Below are 21,208 nucleotides of genomic sequence, written 5' to 3' on the forward strand. Positions count from 1 at the left end.
AAGGCGGGAGACGGTTTGTACAGGAGAGAGCGAGGGAGAGAGAGAGCGAGAGAGAGAGAGAGAGAGAGAGAGAGAGAGAGAGAGAGAGAGAGAGAGAGAGAGAGAGAGAACTGCCCTGCTCTGCTGCAGTGGAGAGAAGTGAGGGGAGAGACTGCAGTCTCTGCTTATGGGAGAAATCAGTAGATATTACTACGGCACGGAAACGTTAGCCCTACGAGCCTGATTATTGGATGGGTCACCCAGCCAGTGGGAACATCACATTAGACTGGTAATACTTTCTACCTCACTCTCATTTCCTCCCTGGAAATGGTAATCAGCAGGTAATATAGACATGCAGGTCATTTAAGGACAACTTTAATACTGATTTTGTTTTTATGATAGAGAGTGTCAAATGATTGTCAAATGATTCTTCTGTCGTTTGAAGATTTGAACAATGAATGTGCAAATCATTAGATAATTTGAGGGGTTTGTATTGGGTTTGTATGGTGTGTTTCTGGGGCTTTCGGTTTGTGACTAGCTAAGTGGAGCTGTCCAGTGTTAAACTGCATAAATGTAGACACTGGTATCTAAGAGTACCTGCAGCTAAGAGTACCTGCAGCTAAGAGTAGGTGTGCAGTGTTGAGGTACAGTACGTACTACTGCTATGAATAGGATGGATAGCTTTCTCTTCTTGTCTCTGTCGTCTTACAGTCGCTATACAAGTTGAGAATTAGACAAGGGCTATTATACTATGATTGAATATAGCCTGTGGGAATTGCTGTTACGACTGTTATTATAAGTCGTGATGTATGATGTCCATTTGTTTGGCAGGAATCATTTTAATTTGTCATATAATTATCCTTATCTGTTAAGATTGGTATATATCGATAAATGAGAGCGAGGACAGAGTAAGCAGTTATGTCTATACTAGCCATTTTCATTCTGTCTGTGACATCAAACAATTAGTCATTTGATTTGTCTGATCCCAAACTCCATTGGCTAGCATGGCCTCAGGCAGGCGGTAAGGTATCAGACAGAAGCAATTCAGCTGGATCTGATTTGCTCGGCAACAACTAGTTTCTCTGCTGTAACGTTTCATAAGGAGTCTGGAATTGAACACATGTCTTGTGGAGTGGGATAGCATATAGCCTTTAGCTGTTTTAAGGTTTTTTGAACACATTAAACAATGCACCTGTTGGAGATGCAAAGCGTGTTGATTTGTGGCCTATAGGTCAATTCAGATGAGGTTTCATTACGAAGACACAGACCTGGATTCAATCCAAGCCACGTTATAGAGCAGCACACTATACAGCCGACAATGCAGCACTTGCGGAGGTTGCATTCACGTTAAACGCTGCACATGTTGGCTCAATCATAAATTACCTGTCCGCGCTATAATGCTCCTTGCATTGAATCACAGCTACAGTCGAGTTATGAGCTACGCTGACAGAATACTGTTTTACTGTTGCTGCTGACCCATGTCTTGATCATTTCCCTGTCTGTTGTGACTTTAGACAATGCATTTCCTACATACAGTATATCATTGCCTCAATACTTGGTATCTTACGTAGACAACTGTACAGTTTACACAAAGTTTCTGAAAACATAAATATGTCAACTGCATGTAAACACCTCTTTACATCTACAACAAAAGACTGTTGGTTTGACAAGGTAACATTCTCCTTTGATGGTAAAATCTATACAAAATAGAGTGTACGTGGTGATCGGGCTGGCTGATCTAGAGCAAAATAGAGTGCACGTGGTGATCTGGCTGGCTGGTCTAGAGAAAAATAGAGTGCACGTGGTGATCTGGCTGGCTGATTCTAAAGTCAGTAAAGATCCGTTGTAGACCTGCGTGTATCGGTCTGTCTCCAGTGAGGACACATGTAATCGGGGTTAAGCTCTACGTTTGCCTGCCATGTATCCCAATTCTGTCCAATTGTCTTGCTTGCTCATTTAGATGGGCCTTAGAAACTGCTTGTCGACTAAACTGAGACAGATCGTTTTTGTCATCCAGCCCTTTTAGAGAGAATGAAAAACCTCTGGGAAGCTTTTTGCATTGGAGAGCCTCTCACATACAGACACATAGACACACACACACAGGCTCACACACACACACACACACACACACACACACACACACACACACACACGCACACACACACACACAGGCTCACACACACACACAGGCTCACACACACACACACACACACACACACACACACACACACACACACACACACACACACACACACACACACACACACACACACACACACACACACACACACACACACACACACACACACACACAGATTCCATGACATAGACTGACCAAGTGAATCCAGGTGAAAGCTATGATCCCTTATTGATGTCACTTGTTAAATCCAACTTCAGTCAGTGTAGATAAAGGGGAGGAAACAGGTTAAAGAATGATTTTCATGCTTTAAGACAATTGAGACATGGATTATGTATGTGTGCCATTCAGAAGGTGAATGGGGAAGACAAAAGATTGAAGTGCCTTTGAACAGGGTATGGTAGTAGGTGCCAGGCGCACCAGTTTGAGTGTGTCAAGAACTGCAACCCTGCTGGGTTTTTCGCATTCAATAGTTTCCACTGTATCAAGAATGATCCACCACCCAAAGGACATCCAGCCAACTTGACACAAGTGTGGGAAGCTTTGGAGTCAACATGGACCAGCATTCCTGTGGAACGCTTTCAACACCTTGTGTAGTCCATGCCCCAACGAACTGAGGCTGTTCTGAGGGCAAACGGGGTGTAACTCATTGTTAGGAAGGTGTTCTTAATGTTCTGTCCACTCAGTGTATGTTACAAATAAGCATATCTTCAATTACAATATATCCAGTTTCTATCCCTTTTCAATAGTTGACATAGCAATACTCCTTCACTGTTTGTGAAAGTATTGTATACCAACCTCCAGCAATAATGCTATTTTGTATCAGCTACTTCTCCAAAGAGTTTTTGCATCATCAGGAGATGATAGGGATAGTCTATTACCAGACCAATAGGATTGTAGATGTCAGCAGAGATGATAGGGTTAGTCTATTACCAGACCAATAGGATTGTAGATGTCAGCAGAGATGATAGGGTTAGTCTATTACCAGACCAATAGGATTGTAGATGTCAGCAGAGATGATAGGGTTAGTCTGTTACCAGACCAATAGGATTGTAGATGTCAGCAGAGATGATAGGGTTAATCTATTACCAGACTAACAGGATTTAGAGACGTCACGTTACTGTGACGTGCACATCTACTCTCATCGTAATTTGCCATTATTGATTTTGGTGAGTAATAGATTTATAACCAATTCTGTATGTGCAGAATAGAGGAGTAGGCCTTTGTCATTTTCCACCTTAGATATCCTGCCCTGGGAGAAGGATACAATAGGGAGAGCAGGGAGGCAGAGCCGGACAATGGCCTTGTGGCAACAAGTAGCTCTTTATCCTATGGGTTGTTGAGTGGGTTGGCTCAAGGTTAGAGGTATGCTTTTTGCACTGTCGTGACATTTCTCAGCCCTGCTTAGTCCTACCCAATCAAATATGAGTATGACTCACAATGAGTATCACCGTGATCTGTAAATGTTAATCATATGCTGGTGTCACCCCTGAGACACCAGCGTAGCTAGGAATTCTGGGAAATAAATTGTCAGACTTCAATGTAATTGGGTAACGTTCCCTACTCTCTCCTCCTGTTGCCGCCCCTGAGAGCAACACAGAACTGGCACAGAATGATATGATGCTTGCTTGCTTGCTGGTCTATAGGATTCCCCAGAAGAAGACAGACGTGTGGTTATAGCGTTTCATGCATTCTTATTCTTTATGATTGTGGTTGGTGATTGCGGATTGCTGTCAGATTGATAAACACTGTTATTACCGTAGCCTGCATCTAGGTAGCAGGGCAGTTAATTCAGGAAGTAAACTTCAATTACAATTTAATAATACAAATAAATAAATGTATTTATTTTCAGTTACTTCTCAATAAACTGAAAAGTAAAAACATTTTTTTTTTAAGTTAAAACATTTCTGAATTGTACACTTCTAATCACTTCCTGAATTGACTGCCTTCAATTTGAGTTGAGCCAAACCCTGCTGGGTAGATTAGAAAATATATAATTAATTTGCTTCCTGTTATACCTTTCTCTTTTTGCACAGTGATCTCATCCCTCACTTTAAATGTAATTTCTCTGAAAATAATCCCTAATTAGACATGAGAAGCCATTCACTGTTATAGATGATTAGACATGAGAAGCCATTCACTGTTATAGATGCTTAGACATGAGAAGCCATTCACTGTTATAGATGATTAGACATGAGAAGCCATTCACTGTTATAGATGATTAGACATGAGAAGCCATTCACTGTTATAGATGATTAGACATGAGAAGCCATTCACTGTTATAGATGATTAGACATGAGAAGCCATTCACTGTTATAGATGATTAGACATGAGAAGCCATTCACTGTTATAGATGTGTAATTATGAGTCAGTACATGATAATGGGAACTCCTGAGAACTTTTTGGGGCGCAATAGGCGGGGCCTTTAACAGTTGGTCTAACATGCATCCGAAGGTCATAATTCCCATTCAGCCTCTCCATCTCACCTTCTCACAGTGTTAATTGTTTCAGTACAGTACATTACTAATCCTATTAGGATTAAAATCAAATCAAATTGTATTTATCACATGGGCCCAATACAACATGTGTAGACCTTACTGTGAAATGCTTACTTACAAGCCCTTAACCAACAATGCAGTTTTAAGAAAATAAAAGTTAAGAAAATATTTACTAAATAAACGAAAGTAAAAAAAGTAACACAATAAAATAACAATAACAAGACTATATGCGGGGGTACAGGTTAGTCGAGGTAATTGAGGTACTATGTACATATAGGTAGGGGTAAAGGGACTATGCATAGATAATAAACAGTGATGAATTGTTCAGCAGTCTTATGGGTTGGGGGTAGAAGCTGATAAGGAGCCTTTTGGACCTAGACGCTCCAGTAGAAAGAAGGATGTTTCGGTCACAAGTGCCTCATTTCAATTTGGTGGAGATCATTGTTTCAGAAGAGACATAGCATATTATAATTGACATATTACAATCACCTTAGTCTTTGCCATTCCTTCAGAGGGAACAGATCACACATCATAAATGGAAAATAGTCCTCTTTGTGTCATGACTTCGGCCGAAGTTGATGCCTCTCCTTGTTCGGGTGGTGTTCGGCAGTCGACGTCACCGGTCTTCTAGCCATCGCCGATCCATTTGTCATTTTCCATTTGTTTTGTCTCGTTTTCCCACACACCTGGTTTTCATTTCCCAATTACTGGACATGTATTTAACCCTCTGTTCCCCCCATGTCTTTGTGTGTGATTGTTATTTGTTCAGGTCAGTATGTTCCGGCTGGTTTGTACCGGGTGCTGTTTATCACCCATGCTTTGTGGCAACCGTTCTTTTTGCACTTTGTAAATTGTTTACTTTGTGCTGTCGAGTAAAGTGCGTTGTTTCCCTCATCTCTGCTCTCCTGCCCCTGTCTTTACACACCAGCTACACCCACCATCCTGACACTTTGGAACACATTTTGGATAGGGAGCCTTTGTATTTCTTTGGCACATTTTCCACCTCAAGTAGAAGATGTGTTAACTCCAACCATTCATTTTTATTTAATCCCTAATGGACCGTGATGTAATGCTGTAATGTTGAATATCAGCTTTCACAAGGGACTGAGGGCCTCATTGACAGATTTTATTCTATTGACATTGATGTAATATTAAGATACTGTGTCTCATTCCTCAAACAAATGAAATTAGCCGTTTCATCCCTGAGTTAAATCCATTTAGGAGTTTATAGTACATTAATGATGCAGGTCTACCGGCTGGCATTTTTATCCTCAGGGTCTGTGATGTGGACTAATGTCAAGGAGGCCATTTCCCTACAACACTCCAGCCTTGTCACTGTGCTGCTCTACTGTCTGACACATTGCTAAGGAATTGAGTTGGGTCACATGGTAGAATGGTAGATCCTCCATTTCCTTGCTTTGTGTGCAGAAAACCAATACTCAGCTACTAAATTGTTTCTATTGGAGTGGAGTGCCAGAGAGTTCAAGACTAATCTAACTTCTGAAGTAAATCTCTAACAGATGCCTATTTTTAATTCCCTAACATTGCCATGAAGCAATGTTTTTATGATAGTGATACGTCTATGGCGATAGGTAATAAGTGATGAAATACATGTCTTTTTGATGTGTGTGTGTGTTTGTCTGTTATACCAAAGGTTACACACTTCATTATCTGTGCTGCTGGTGATGGCAACTGACCGTTTCTTTGTGTATCTGTGACTTGCCCCAGGGACTGTGTGTGTGGCCTAGTCATTGAGGATGAAGTGGAACTTATTCAAGAATAAGCCTGAGGCCATGGTTGGTCCAGAGCCCACGGGCACCGGCGCCACTATGACCGCGGCCCCAGCCATCGCCATCGCCACCACCGTGGCTGAACCCCCAGGCAACGGCACAGTTTCCAAGAACGACATGTTCGAAGAGATCAAGAGCAAGTTCATGAATGAGATCGATAAGATCCCATGTACGTCTTCCCTGGTTAACCAAAATACTTTGTTTTTTACCAATCCTGACTCATAACTCATGTACTATGCATGGAACAACATTGGAACATAGAATCCTAAATCTGAATGATCTCATAGGAGTTCAATTAAATCCAACCCATATTGAGGTATTTACATAGTAGTGTTTTTTTCCTCATAACTCCCCTGTGTGTGTTGCAGTACCCTCCTGGGCCATCATAGCTATCGCTGTGGTGGCCGCCCTCCTCATCCTCACCTGCTGCTTCTGCATCATCAAGAAGTGCTGCTGTAAGAAGAAGAAGAACAAGAAGGGCAAGAAGGGCAAAGATGGCCTCAACATGAAGAACATGAAAGGGGACGAGGTATGGTGCTTCGAGCTCCACATATAAACTCAGTTCGCAGAGTACATGCAACTCCGACAGACATAACATATATCACACTCAGGATACGTATTTCATTTGAACACAAAACTCATAAAACTCATATGAATATGAACACAAAACTCACATGAATATCAGTACGTTAAGTTATTTATTTTTAGATGATGTATGTAGACAAACAGGACTAGGAATTCATCTCGGGATAGCTGACAGAGGGCATCTATAATTATTAGCCTACTAAGCCACAGACTTCATTCCTCCATAACAATAAGGTTGCCTATTTTATTTACTGTGCAACAATTTATTTTGTTTGAGGAACTTGGGAATGTTTTGGTCAATATGTAAAGATGGAAGATCTTAATTTGACCATAGTAAAATACACTACCTGACCAAAAGTATGTGAACACCTGCTAGTTGAAAATCTCATTCCAAAATGACGGGCATCTGCCAAACCCAGATTTGTCCGTTGGACTGCCAGATGGTGAAGCGTGATTCATCAAATGAAATCAAATTCAAATAAGATTGTATTTGTCACATGCACCGAATACAACAGGTGCAAACCTTACCGTGAAATGCTCAGTTACAAGCCCTTAACCAACAATGCAGTTTTAAGAAAATAGAGTTACTAAATAAACTAAAGGAAACAATAAAAAAAGGAAAAAGGTTAGACAATAAAATAACAATAATGAGGCTATATACAGGGGGTACTGATACCGAGTCAATGGGTGGTGGTACAGGTTAGTCGAGGTAATTTGTACATGTGGGTAGGGGTAAAGTGACTATGCATAGATAGTAAACAGCGAGTAGCAGCATTCTAAAAACTAAGGGGGGGGGGGGGGGGGGGGGGTCAATACAAATAGTCCATTTGATTGAAAGTTCAGCAGTCTTGTGGCTTGTCGGTAGAAGCTGTTAAGGAGTCTTTTGGACCAAGACTTGGCCCTCGATTTTACATTTACATTTACATTTAAGTCATTTAGCAGACGCTCTTATCCAGAGCGACTTACAAATTGGTGCATTCACCTTATGATATCCAGTGGAACAACCACTTTACAATAGTGCATCTAAATCTTTTAAGGGGGGGGGGGGTTAGAAGGATTACTTTATCCTATCCTAGGTATTCCTTAAAGAGGTGGGGTTTCAGGTGTCTCCGGAAGGTGGTGATTGACTCCGCTGTCCTGGCGTCGTGAGGGAGCTTGTTCCACCATTGGGGTGCCAGAGCAGCGAAAAGTTTTGACTGGGCTGAGCGGGAACTGTGCTTCCTCAGAGGTAGGGGGGCCAGCAGGCCAGAGGTGGATGAACGCAGTGCCCTTGTTTGGGTGTAGGGCCTGATCAGAGCCTGAAGGTATGGAGGTGCCGTTCCCTTCACAGCTCCGTAGGCAATCACCATGGTCTTGTAGCGGATGCGAGCATCAACTGGAAGCCAGTGGAGAGAGCGGAGGAGCGGGGTGACGTGAGAGAACTTGGGAAGGTTGAACACCAGACGGGCTGCGGCGTTCTGGATGAGTTGTAGGGGTTTAACCTCTATGGGCTAGGTGGGACGCTAGCGTGCCACCCGTGGTGCACTCCATCAACAGCAGGTGCATTTCAAGAGCGGCAAATTTGAATCCAAATAAATGTCAAAATTCAAATTTTTCAAACATACAACTATTTTACACCCTTTGAAAGATAAACATCTCCTTAATCTAACCACGTTTTACGATTTCAAAAAGGTTTTACGGCGAAAGCATAAATTTAGAGTATGTTAGGACAGTACATTTACAAGAGTTGTGTGTAATGTTTTGTCAATTCAAAGACAGGGTCACCAAAACCATAAAACCAGCTAAAATGATGCACTAACCTTTTACAATCTCCATCAGATGACACTCCTAGGACATTATGTTAGACAATGCATGCATTTTTAGTTCTATCAAGTTCATATTTATATCCAAAAACAGCGTTTTACTATGGCATTGATGTTGAGGAAACCGTTTCCCTCCAATAACCGGCAGTCAAGTCAGCGTCGCAAATTAAATAATTAAAATTAGAAAACATTGGTAAAATATTATATTGTCATTTAAAGAATTATAGATTTACATCTCTTGAACACTTTGCAATAATCTGAGCACTGCGCCCAGAAAAATACGCGTTGCGATACAGACTAGACGTCATGTTGGGGAGATCTAAAATCGAAAATACTATGTAAATAATCCATTACCTTTGATTCTCTTCATCAGATGTCACTTCCAGGTATCACAGGTCCATAACGAATGTAGTTTTGTTCAAAAAAGCTCATCATTTATGTCCAAAAATCTCCGTCTTGTTAGCACATGATCTAAGCCAGCCGGACTTCTCGTCATGAACGAGGGGAAAAAATATATTTACGTTCGTTCAAACATGTCAAACGTTGTATAGCATAAATCATTAGGGCCTTTTTTAACCAGAACATGAATAATATTCAAGGTGGACGAATGCATACTCTTTTATAACGTATTGGAACGAGGGTACCCAACATGAACTCGCGCGCCAGGTGTCTAATGGGCCATCATCGTTCCATGGCTCTTGTTCGGTCAGATCTCCCTCCAGAAGACTCAAAACACTTTGTAAAGGCTGGTGACATCTAGTGGAAGCAATAGGAAGTGCCAAAATATTCCTCAGCCCCTGTGTTTTTCAATGGGATAGGTTTAAAGGTAATACAACACATCAGGTATCCACTTCCTGTCAGAAAATGTCTCAGGGTTTTGCCTGCCAAATGAGTTCTGTTATACTCACAGACACCATTCAAACAGTTTTAGAAAATGTAGGGTGTTTTCTATCCATATGTAATAAGTATATGCATATTCTAGTTACTGGGTAGGAGTGGTAACCAGATTAAATCGGGTATGTTTTTTTATCCAGCCGTGTCAATACTGCCCCCTAGCCCTAACAGGTTAATGGCACAGGCAGGGAGCCCAGCCAACAGCGAGTTGCAGTAATCCAGACGGGAGATGACAAGTGCCTGGATTAGGACCTGCGCCGCTTCCTGTGTGAGGCAGGGTCGTACTCTACGAATGTTGTAGAGCTTGAACCTACAGGATCGGGTCACCGCCTTGATGTTAGTGGAGAACGACAGGGTGTTGTCCAGGATCACGCCAAGGTTCTTAGCACTCTGGGAGGAGGACACAAGGGAGTTGTCAACCGTGATGGCGAGATCATGGAACGGGCAGTCCTTCCCCGGGAGGAAGAGCAGCTCCGTCTTGCCGAGGTTCAGCTTGAGGTGGTGATCCGTCATCCACACTGATATGTCTGACAGACATGCAGAGATTTTAAACACCTGTCAGCAACGGGTGTGGCTGAAATAGCCAAATCCAATAATTTGAAGGGATGTCCACATACTTTTGTACGTATATACTGTAATTGCAGCAACAGAATTTGAATGCTTATTCCATAATTTTGCTTGATCAGTGGTTGGACTATTAGCTGGCCAAAAGTAGGCTACATCAAGAGTGCAATACTGTTAATATAACCGTGTGTTAGTGTGGGTTTTCTGTGAATTTATGTAAATCACGAAGCTACTCTGCATTTCCTGCGGTGCAGGAACATTCTCAGCAGCAAAAGAGTGATCAAATTAAGATCTGACATCTGTATATAGATTTGACCAACAACACATGCTCTTTATGCATCCCTTGGTGTATCAGTAACAACCTTTGATCTTTCGTTGGCAGCACTTAGACCAGACTTAGGGAGACATGTCGATAACCTCCTATCCTCTCTGTTCTCTTGATGTGGTTGTTGTTGTTGTTTTAAACCGTGTGCTGTACTTGATTGTGACATACGGTGAAAATTACACATTTGTTATGGGAAAAGGACCAGGGATGGTTTGGGTAATGGGTAGAGAAAGTAATGAAGCCCTGTCTTTTGTGGCATTCCAATTAACGGATGACTGCTAGGGTAAGCTGTCCTCCGTGCTTAAGGATAATAGACATGATACCCATGGATCAGAGGAGCCATACCCATGGATCAGAGGAGCCATATCTCAGACTAAGCAGAATAAACAGGGGAGGACTGTGAAAAGTGCTCCTGCTTAATTCCAGGCTGAATGTGTCCACTATCATTAACAGGGCCCCATTCACCAGTAACAGTTATTAAAACAAGTAACTGTCTCCACATGGTGAAAGATGGTCCTGGAAGTAGGACGTTTACATTTTTTTTTGTTTTTACGAACAGTCAATCACTGTCATTTTTCATCGTCCTAGTGTTGCCGGTGGTGTTGTTTGTTTTCTGGTGTGTCGTAAGTTCAAACCTCTTCCTCTCTCTGCTCTCCTCCTCTTCACTTTGTCTCTTATGTGTGCATCGTGTTTCTTGACTGTGATGGACCCCTGATCTACGGTAGGTGGAAGGATCGCGGTGATGCTCTCTGGCCCATGGGCAGATGATGATGATGATGATGATGAGGGGGGGTTTCATGGAATGAAAATCGTAGCTTCTTTGCTTTTCTATCATGTTTTTTAATTATGTTTTGAGAAGTTAAATGAGAACGCTATGGTCTGCTCCATAAAACCCTGAGAGAAAACAAAAAAAATATTTAAATAACGTATTGCCCATTATGTGACAGTGTGATGCCAAACTCACCCCAATATGAAACGTATTGGGCATAGTTTAAACGCAACCCACAAATAACACTATTAATATATGCATGTGAAAAAGGGCATGGTGGTTGTTTGTGGGACATGATGACGACAATGATAACCGCATGACCAATCAATCAATATTTTTCATCTGCACCCCAATTACTTTGTCACTCAAACGAGAATAAAAAAATGAAGCACAGGTTTGCAGATGAAATAGTCACGGAAACTTGAACATGTCAGAAACAGGGGTTACCATAACTGGCTGTTATCTAACTGAAATACTGCTTCGACATTATGCAAATAGCTGGCAATGCCCTTTAATCCTGTAGCTACCATTTGGCTGGGGAAAATGGTGACCGGACTTGAGAGGAACATTCCTTGGTGACACATTAATGGAATAAAAAGAAAGCAAGTAAGATTATACAGGCCCTGCTTTTGGAGGATCAGTTAACTAGTTCCTTGGGAATATGGGGTAAGATGTAAAAGACAGGGTAAAACAATTGTGTCACCAAAGGACATTTTGAATTCAAGTCATTAGCTAGAAAACATCATTCCTGAGTCCCTGGTTGCATTAGAGACAGGATGGTATTCCACTATGCCACCAGGTGAGAAGCAGGTAAGCGGGAGCAAGGCAACGCAAGGCAACGCAACAAACCCTGGTGCTACCGTACGCAGCGCAATGCAACACAACACAACACAAGCCTCCTGAACGTCCACTGTCTGTCTGTGGCATGCTGTCTGTGGTGGGTGGGGCACCCTCCATCTGACTCCTACACCTAACCCCAGACCCCTCAACTCTGATCCCTGTGTCCTGTGTTCTACCACTGCAGAAACAGGACGATGACGATGATGAAGGCGAGACAGGCCTCACGGAGGAGGAGAAAGAGGAGGAAGAGAAAGAGGAGGAGAAACTTGGCAAGCTGCAGTACTCGCTGGACTATGACTTCCAAGACAGTAAGGTTAGTGGCTGATATTTCCCCCTTTAAATCCTTGTAGGCACTGCTCAGCTAAACCTGTATTAGGCTGTTTTACCGTAATACAATATTTGCAGCGTTGTCAGTCTATCAGAAAGAGTCCATCAACTTCCAGGGATGGGAATATGATTTTTTTTACTATAAAAAAAACTACAATTTTTAGAACACAAGGCCCGCACTGAAAAACATTATGTGTGCCCATGTATCTATATGACAACAGTGTGCAACAATGTCTAATTTATCATAACCATTACAGATAACAAATCCCAATAACTAAATTGAGCCATATATTCAGACAATAAAAACGCTAGTGAAATTTTAAGATGAATTTATTGAAACCGTAATATCAAATAGTTATATGATATTGTGGGAAACACAATCTTCAAAAAGGCAGTAACCTCAGCAGTGGCCCTTGCTTGTGGAAGCCTTATGTTAGGAATCAAAAGGACTACTAAAGGTAAGTTGAGTAATTAAATATAAACTGAAATCAAATTGCTCCATTACATATTCAGTCCACAAAAAAAAAGTCATTTGAATCATTCATTGAAACCATAATGAGCTGTGTTACCTGCTCAGCTTTGGTGAGGTCACAGTGGCGCTTTGCAGCGGCAAAAGTTGTGATGCGAGATTGCTGCTCCTACATATGCCTATTATATGAAAAAAAGGTGATCTGTGGTTAAAGATTGAGTTTTGACGTCCGTTCGAGTACTCCAATACTGGATTACTCCTGCCCAGCCCTATCATCTTGTAGAAATTAAAGACATACTTACAGTAGTCTAAATTACAGATGTATCGATATCCAGAGAGTAGACTGGTGGACCTGAAGAACCTGGTGGTGAGTCATCCATCTAGAAATCAGTGTTTTTACTGAGCTACAACTCAGCTTTGGCATTGTTGAGTACTAACCAGTGGGCATGGTGGGACCCTTGTGGCCATGCTCCACATAGCATGCCTACATCCCCTCAAAGTACCTTGAACAAACAAGCATATTTTATCAACAGCTCTGTAAAAACATCAGCAGAATTGTGCAGCAACAGTTTTGGGGAGAGACAGCTGACAACTGCTGAACTTAGGGTTGATGAATAAAAATATTCAAGAGAGCAGTGAATCCAGATCAGGGTTCTGGGTATGAGAGGGTTTCTCTAGTATATTCAGCATCGTTGTAAATGCATGGGTGGAGTCAGTGTTACAGTGAGTGTGCAATGCTATGCAGGATTTTGGCACTGTGACGTAAGTCCAAGAGGAGTGGAAATGCAGAGTCATTCTGAAATAAGGAAGTCCCTCATGAGATACGGACCCAGGATCAGGGCTTGGAGTCACTGACGCAGGATCAGGGCTTGGAATCACTGACGCAGGATCAGGGCTTGAGATGAAAATGTACATTAAAGCAGGTCCTTTCTTTCTAGCTGAATCAATTACTATACCTTCAAAATAATTAATCTCTCCATCATTCAGAGCACAATGATACTTGGCACAAGTACCTCTTTTTCAGATATGCAAAACTACTGTAACATGATATTCTGTGACTTTCTGATGTCATGGCAGCAAATATATTTGACAGCTCTAGTGTGGATAGCTTGTATCTAATCTTAGTCATCTAAAAGGGCTGTGATAATTATTGTTGCAGCTTTAGGTTGTCAGCCAACAGGCCACAAGCTTATGTAACAAGGCTGCAGCATTTATCTGCAGCAGTGACAGGAAGCACACATGAATAGATTAATGTATGTTGTTTTCTCACCTAATATGGTTGGTTTGTCTCAATGCTGTCTCTGACCCCTGAACACTCTGCCCCTCCCCCCTCCCCTCCCCTCCCCTCACAGCTCACAGTGGGAATCCTCCAAGCTGCTGATCTTATCTCCATGGACAGCGGAGGTACCTCTGACCCGTACGTCAAGGTCTTCGTCCTCCCAGACAAGAAGAAGAAGTTTGACACCAAGGTTCAAAAGAAAAACCTGAACCCTGTCTTTAATGAGTCATTTGTTTTTAAGGTAAGTCATAACACAGTCTCTATACCAGGACTGCACTTGCACAGAAGTTAGTTGGAATATAAAAGGTATCAATCATCATGCCAAAAATATTGTGTCAGGCTAGTACAGTGGAGTCTCAAACTAAATCTAATTTAACAGTTTTGGTGTTGTAAAAAAATCAGACATAAGATGCTACATGGTATAAGATTTTGTGGTTGTTGCCTACATTTATTTTTCATTATGAAGCCACAGTATGTGTTGTTGTTGTGTTCACGTCATAGTGTGGAGCAGTGCTGGCTTGCCATGCCTGCCTGCCTGCCTGCTATATACCCTCTTGCCTGTGTACTAACTGCAGCTTCCTGTACTACTCAATGAGGTCCATGGAGACTGTATAAGCCTCTCAGTGTCAATGTGAAAGCACTGTCCCTAGAGTAGGGACCATCGATGAACAGTTTGGAGAATTTACAGTATATGAAATCAGATGCATGCCTTTAGAATTAATTGTTTATTTATATTTGTCATGAGACCCTTCACCACAGGAAAATAGAATGTCTAGCTTCTAGTTCCTAGACCTGCTTTAGTGTATTATACACTCGTTGGCAATTCCAACCTGTTAAAGCCAGCACTCTGCTATTTTCCAACCCTTAAGCAAGGATTGGTAATTTACCTGTCTTATGTGAGCTCGCTTGCGCTGAGGTGGGAGGGGTGGCAATATCTGAGGTACGTTTCATTTGATTGAAAAACAAGCCCTATGGTAAGGCTACCCTTATCATAACAAAAGCTGATTCAACAGAAATGTCTTCCTTATCCTGGCCATGCATTAGCCAAGTATCCTATCCATAAGATGTTTTTAAATGGTCTACTTGTGAGAATTTTGCCGTCATATTTTGCATTATTCAGAATTCACAAAGGCCTACCCTGCAATGCATACTCCATTTGGCTTGTATCCATCCTCATATCCAAAGAGAGCCTCTTGTCCAGTTATCAAAGACCCGCTCCTCCAAACATATTCAAAATATTCAGTCCTATAACACCGTATCAACAGTAGGCCTAGGCTATCTCTTGCTTATTGAGAACGCTCCTCACATATACAATACAATTTACGGGAGCCTAGTATTTATTATTTGCGTAAAGACATCCCACTGGGAAAAAAACTGGTTGAATCAATGTTGTTGTCTTTTTGTCAGCAAAACTGTTAACCTAAATCCAATGACATGGTGAATTTTTTTGTTGATTTACCATTGTGTAAGGTTCATTAAAATAGAGCTCCAGGTCTGCAAGGGCTGGAGTGAATCAATAGAACCCATATTAGATACTCTAATTATGCTTTAGTGCCATTAGAGCTGAACAAATCTCTCCTTAGATGTTTCCTGAGTAAAAACCGTGCTACACATTAGAATTCAGACTAAGCCATTTTCTGCCTTTCCTCTTCTGTGTTGTAAAACTCTGTATGTACTGCATGTTAGCTTACATTGTGCCCTATTACTTATGTGTCAGTAATCAATGTCTTGCCAGCAGCCCATGACACAAAATAAGATGTTTATTTCTTTAAAAACGAATAATCATCAATATCACAGATACACAGTATTAACAATTCAAATAGTATACAGTAGGGACATGTGGTTACATTCAGATTTAATAATCCAGTTGTGTTGTTGTTGTGTTGTGGTGTTGTTGTTGTTGTTGATGTGTTCCTTCCTCAGTTACCATATGATGAGCTCGGTGGGAAAACCCTGGTGATGTCAGTCTTTGACTACGACCGATTCTCCAAGCATGACATCATTGGAGAGGTGAGGATCCCCATGAACACCATTGACCTGGGACAGCCCATCGAAGAATGGAAGGACCTGGAGAGTGCAGACAAAGAGGAGGTATGCTCTGAAAAGAAACACAAACTATTTAAACTAGTCATAATTGATTGATTGATCTTTCTGTGATTTTATCTAACTAAGCTAATCGTTGGACGGGAACGTTGCCCCATCAGAATTAACAACAGCCAAGCTCTGACAATTGTAATATACATTTTTTGTCTATCTTTCCCTCTCTGTGTCGTTGCTCTCTCTGTGCTTGCCCTCTCTCTGTCCTTAATCTCCATGCAGCCTGAGAAGCTGGGAGACATCTGTATCTCTCTTCGTTACGTGCCCACCGCTGGCAAACTCACTGTCTGTATCCTGGAGGCAAAGAACCTCAAGAAGATGGACGTGGGTGGACTGTCTGGTACGTTAAGACTTCCACTGGACGTACAGTTTACTCTTGAGATTCTTAAAGGGTTCTTGAAAGGTTCTTTGCAGTGAGTGATGGTTCTATGTAGAACCATGTCTTCTCAAAGAACCATTCTCTATATAGAACCCTCCCCTTCCAAATTGTTCTTTACAATGTTGAAGCAGTCCTTCACTAGATGGTTATGGGTAATTATGAATTCCTGTTCTTTATGTTGCATTATTTCACTTACTGTGTGGTACCTATGATTTTGTTGTTTTATTCTACCTGTCTTGTGTCTGTGTTTATGTTCATGGGTTCTGTTGAGGTGGCTAGTCCGATACCGTCAGTGAGAAGGGTCTGCAAGTATATGCGAGTTTATATTTTTGGACTAACTTCATCATTTGACATGGTTGAGTCAGGTTGATACAACTCCCAGGTGAGAGTGATTAAGCATGATCAACCCCATATTACAACACAGTAGCATAACAATGTTAAAAACTGAATATCTTCATCATCATACATATCATATACCAATTACTCGTAGATAACTGTTACAGAGGTTAAATGTGTATGGTGCTATTCAGAACCATCTCATGAAATAATATATATTTTTTAAAGTTCTAAATAGCACCTTCAAGAAAGGAGTCTACAAAGCCCCAAAAAGGGTCCCGCCCTGGTCACAAATCAAAGAACCCTATTTTAGTACTAAAAATGTACAGTTTGTCTGCTGTTAAAACAACTTGTGGGTGGACTGTCTGGTAGGGCAAACCACTGGACATAACAGTAGATCATTTCCAATCAATCAGGCATGTCAATCTGCCATTAATTAAACAGCTCAGTGATGCAGAATCTCTGATTTATTTGCAGACATTGTGCTACTGTATGTTGCATTAATGAGCTCTCTGAATTATTTTTCTAATTAGCAAGCAACTCATATCACATCACATTTTTGCTCTACCGAAGTGATGCACTTAAAACATGAAATGAGAGATTGAATATCTGTTGGTCTTTCTTTGCAGATCCCTATGTGAAGATCGCGTTGCTGCAGGGAGGCAAGAAACTGAAGAAGAAGAAGACTACAGTGAAGAAGAACACACTGAATCCGTACTACAACGAGTCCTTCAGCTTTGAGATCCCAATGGACATGATGCAGGTGCAGAACACTACTTATTTTTGGTGGTCTGCTCTTGTTTTTTTTTCTCTAGGCCTACAACCGCGTTTCCATGTTCGCTATGCTTTGATGCTTTACAGCAATTCAATGATGAAAGAAAATCAATACAATTCAGTGGAAATGTTAAGGAAAATAACACTCAAAAACTATCTTTTCGTATTTGTTTCATTGGTCCACTGTTGATACTGTCCCAAAATTGTTTTGCTTGTCAGCAATCACGTTTCCAAGACATAGAACTTTCAAAATACCACTATGATGCATTTTGCAACTAACATTTTGGAACTGCATCAACAGTCGACTAATGAAGCAAACACCAAAAGAGTTTTTGAGTGGTGTTTTCTTTTTTAAACCTGGTAGTTTAATACCTACTGTATGAGGCTTGCATATGAATGGCTATGTGAGTGCACACATGTAGAATCTACTACACATATACATGTTTTTCTCTCTTTCCTCTTCAGAAAATTTTGGTGGTGGTGACAGTGTTTGATTATGACAAGATTGGCAAGAATGACGCCATTGGGAAGATATTTGTGGGCAGCAAGGCGACGGGCCCTGGTCTGAAGCATTGGTCTGACATGCTCTCTAACCCCAGGCGTCCCATTGCCCAGTGGCACCCACTACAACAGGAGGAGGATATAGATGCGGCACTGGCAGGTTTAAATGCAAAAAAGTAACTTAACTTGTCCGATTGATTACCAACTAACCAACTAACTCAGAAACCCTCCCTCCCCAACTGCCCTACACTGCATGAAACTCATGACTTCCACAAGATTCTGTCATGTCTATTTGAAACACTGAACAAAAAAAAAGAAACATCTAAAATATCAGCTTATTCATAATTAAATCGAAGAACATAAACAACACTTTTTCCAACACCGTAGCATTTCACGTATTTAGTGTAAAGAGAGAAGAAGGAGATTGAGCGATAAATTGATTGATTGATTGATAGATAGATAAATTGATCTGTGTTTCATTTGAACATGCTTTTTAGGAACAGATGCTTAGATGCTGACAATGAAAATTTGGAGAAAGACTCAATGAAAGTGATGCTGGTTATAGCTTCTTCATTTAGTTTATAGAACATGTGCATGCTTTACTTATGCTCTCACTGCTCTACATAAACCATGCCAAACCGATTCCCATTAGCATATATCTTGTTCTCAACCAATAAGTGTGCCATATCTTGCAGTAGAGATTAGTATTGGGCCATTTCTCACATAAAACAGTTTTAAGTCTACTAATGGAAAGGGTTTAGGTGTGATGGTAGGTATTAAGGTAATATAATGCAGCAATTCATTCCAGAATGTCTTTCTGAAAGAACTTTACAATGCAATGTTTTTTTTGTTCCAATTGTATTATTATTATTATTATTATTATTATTATTATTATTATATGTATTCCCATATATATGAGAGATGGACATATTGCGCCAAAAATAATATTTGGCTTTGCAGTTAATTATTATTTATCAAACATGATTAATTTCGATGCCGTTATGGACAGGGTCAATACAGCTTCCAGTGTTTTCAGTGTGATACACAGACTGGGAGGAATTCATGGGTGCCTTTAGGCTCTCAACTTAGAGTGCACTGAGGGAAACTATATACCTGGCAAACGTCATAATGACACAGTCCAAAAGGAAACTGCAAATGTGCTGCAGACCTACTTTGACCACTTGGATGTAAAAGTGATTACTTATCCATGTCCAAAATAAAGATGACTGAAGAATTATCACTGTCATCCAAAACCATGACGACCATGCTTTGTTAGTGATGAGATATTTACTACCAATTGCATGTGTTGAAAACACATTTGACCTTTTACTATTTCAAGTCAAAGATAAACAATGTTGAGGATGTATGTTCAAGAAAATAAAGAAAATCGATCAATCATATTCTACTAAGACAACATTGCACCCTGTACACTATTGTGAGCACATTTTTGGTATTAATGCTATGGAGATGAAAGAAACATATGTTATAAGATGGGACCATGTGCTTGTTACAGCCACTGCCTGTGAATTGTAAAGCACTCTGCATCTCTGAAATGACTGATACAAACATACTGGAGGGGATGTTTTCTCAGTTTAAAAGTGTGTTTGCATGAAGGCCCAACGTCTATTTCTCTCTGCTGAGGATAGCTGAAGTGGTGTGGGTAGACATTCAATTCTTGGATGTTCACATTGTAATGATGAAAAGTTCATCATCAAGCAACCGGAAATGCAGCATTTGCTTGAAACAAATGAGAGTAAAGTAAGCATGATTTATGCTTTGTGCTTATCTTCATGTCGTTAGCTTTGACTTTTGCACCATGCACTCATCAGCAACCTGCTTAGTATGTAACCCTTTTCTGTAAGACGCCAAAGTCCTGAAACATTGTGGTATTGTCCGCTGTTTATTCAAACCTGTTTTTCCCAAGGGCGTTGTTCGTTAGACATCCTGAAATGTTGATGCCAGGAGGCCATGGTGTATAAGGTGATCAAACTGAAAGGAGGGGGAACGTTGGCATACTAATACGTCCGTTGATATGTCGTTTTGCCCCCCTCTCTCTCGTCCTACTGTAAACATTATACAGTGAGAAAATGTGTTAATACAGCATGTATCTATGAAATGTTGTAAATAGCAGCATGTTTTAAAGAGGAACCATAATTAGTGTGTATGTGTGTTTGTGTCCAATGTCATTTTGATAATAAAATGGAGAGAAAAATATGCACTGACTGCACATTTGATGTATTTTCCCTTAAGGGTATAATAGGACTGAACATATGTCTGCATAGTATATGTTGATTTTACAGGCTATTTTCTTGCCTGAAATTCAACAGTGTTACTTAATTTGTATTTTATTTAGATATGTCTACTGTGGACAACCTGAAATGTATGACTATATGCTGGGGCTACAAGTCAAAATGCAATATAACTTACATTTCCTGCTTTCACTTGTATGTGTGCATGGTCTTTGATGGCCAGAATTTATTGTGTATTTATTGCAAAAGCAGAACATTTACTTGCTCCTTTGCTTTGTAATTATAAGTACCGTAAATGTTTCCTTCATGTATCCTGCCAGAGGTGGTAGTCACCGCCTTATCAAAAATGATTTGAATCTGCTGTGTTGGGTTGACCAGTGTTCTAGTACTAAGTCAGACTACAGTACTACACAAATGTAAGTCCAAGTACTTGACCGTACTTATTAACGTTAGATTGTTTAGTCCCAAGTTCATGTTATCAGATATAGCTCATTGTATAGGAGTCAAAGCATGGACTTGTAGCCCCCTTTCAATAACTCTCTCCATATCTGTACCCTGAGTAGTCCTCTGCTTGCTGTCATTCACTGGTGTCATTGCTTAACATAACAGTTAAA

General features: G+C 40.8%; 1 protein-coding gene across 3 annotated transcripts in view; it reads left to right on the plus strand.

Moving 5' to 3' along the window:
- Window positions 1–20,559, plus strand: part of LOC106566022 (synaptotagmin-2) — a 44,750-nt gene extending 24,191 nt beyond the window's left edge. Inside the window, exons 1-9 of one of the 3 annotated variants that reach the window (XM_014133807.3) lie at window positions 135–268; window positions 6,343–6,573; window positions 6,773–6,933; window positions 12,368–12,496; window positions 14,332–14,499; window positions 16,182–16,349; window positions 16,578–16,695; window positions 17,700–17,833; window positions 18,310–20,559. In XM_014133807.3, the coding sequence (XP_013989282.1) occupies window positions 6,372–6,573; window positions 6,773–6,933; window positions 12,368–12,496; window positions 14,332–14,499; window positions 16,182–16,349; window positions 16,578–16,695; window positions 17,700–17,833; window positions 18,310–18,525 (1,296 nt within the window). In that variant the 5' untranslated portion in view covers window positions 135–268; window positions 6,343–6,371 and the 3' untranslated portion in view covers window positions 18,526–20,559. Of the gene's footprint in view, window positions 1–134; window positions 269–6,342; window positions 6,574–6,772; window positions 6,934–12,367; window positions 12,497–14,331; window positions 14,500–16,181; window positions 16,350–16,577; window positions 16,696–17,699; window positions 17,834–18,309 lie in introns of those variants that run through there. The other 2 variants (XM_014133806.3, XM_014133808.3) reach the window with 2 other exon arrangements.
- Window positions 20,560–21,208: the final 649 nt, after the last annotated feature.

The sequence above is a fragment of the Salmo salar genome, chromosome 12 (assembly GCF_965601325.2).
Source record: "Salmo salar chromosome 12, fSalSal1, whole genome shotgun sequence".
NCBI lineage: Eukaryota > Metazoa > Chordata > Actinopteri > Salmoniformes > Salmonidae > Salmo > Salmo salar.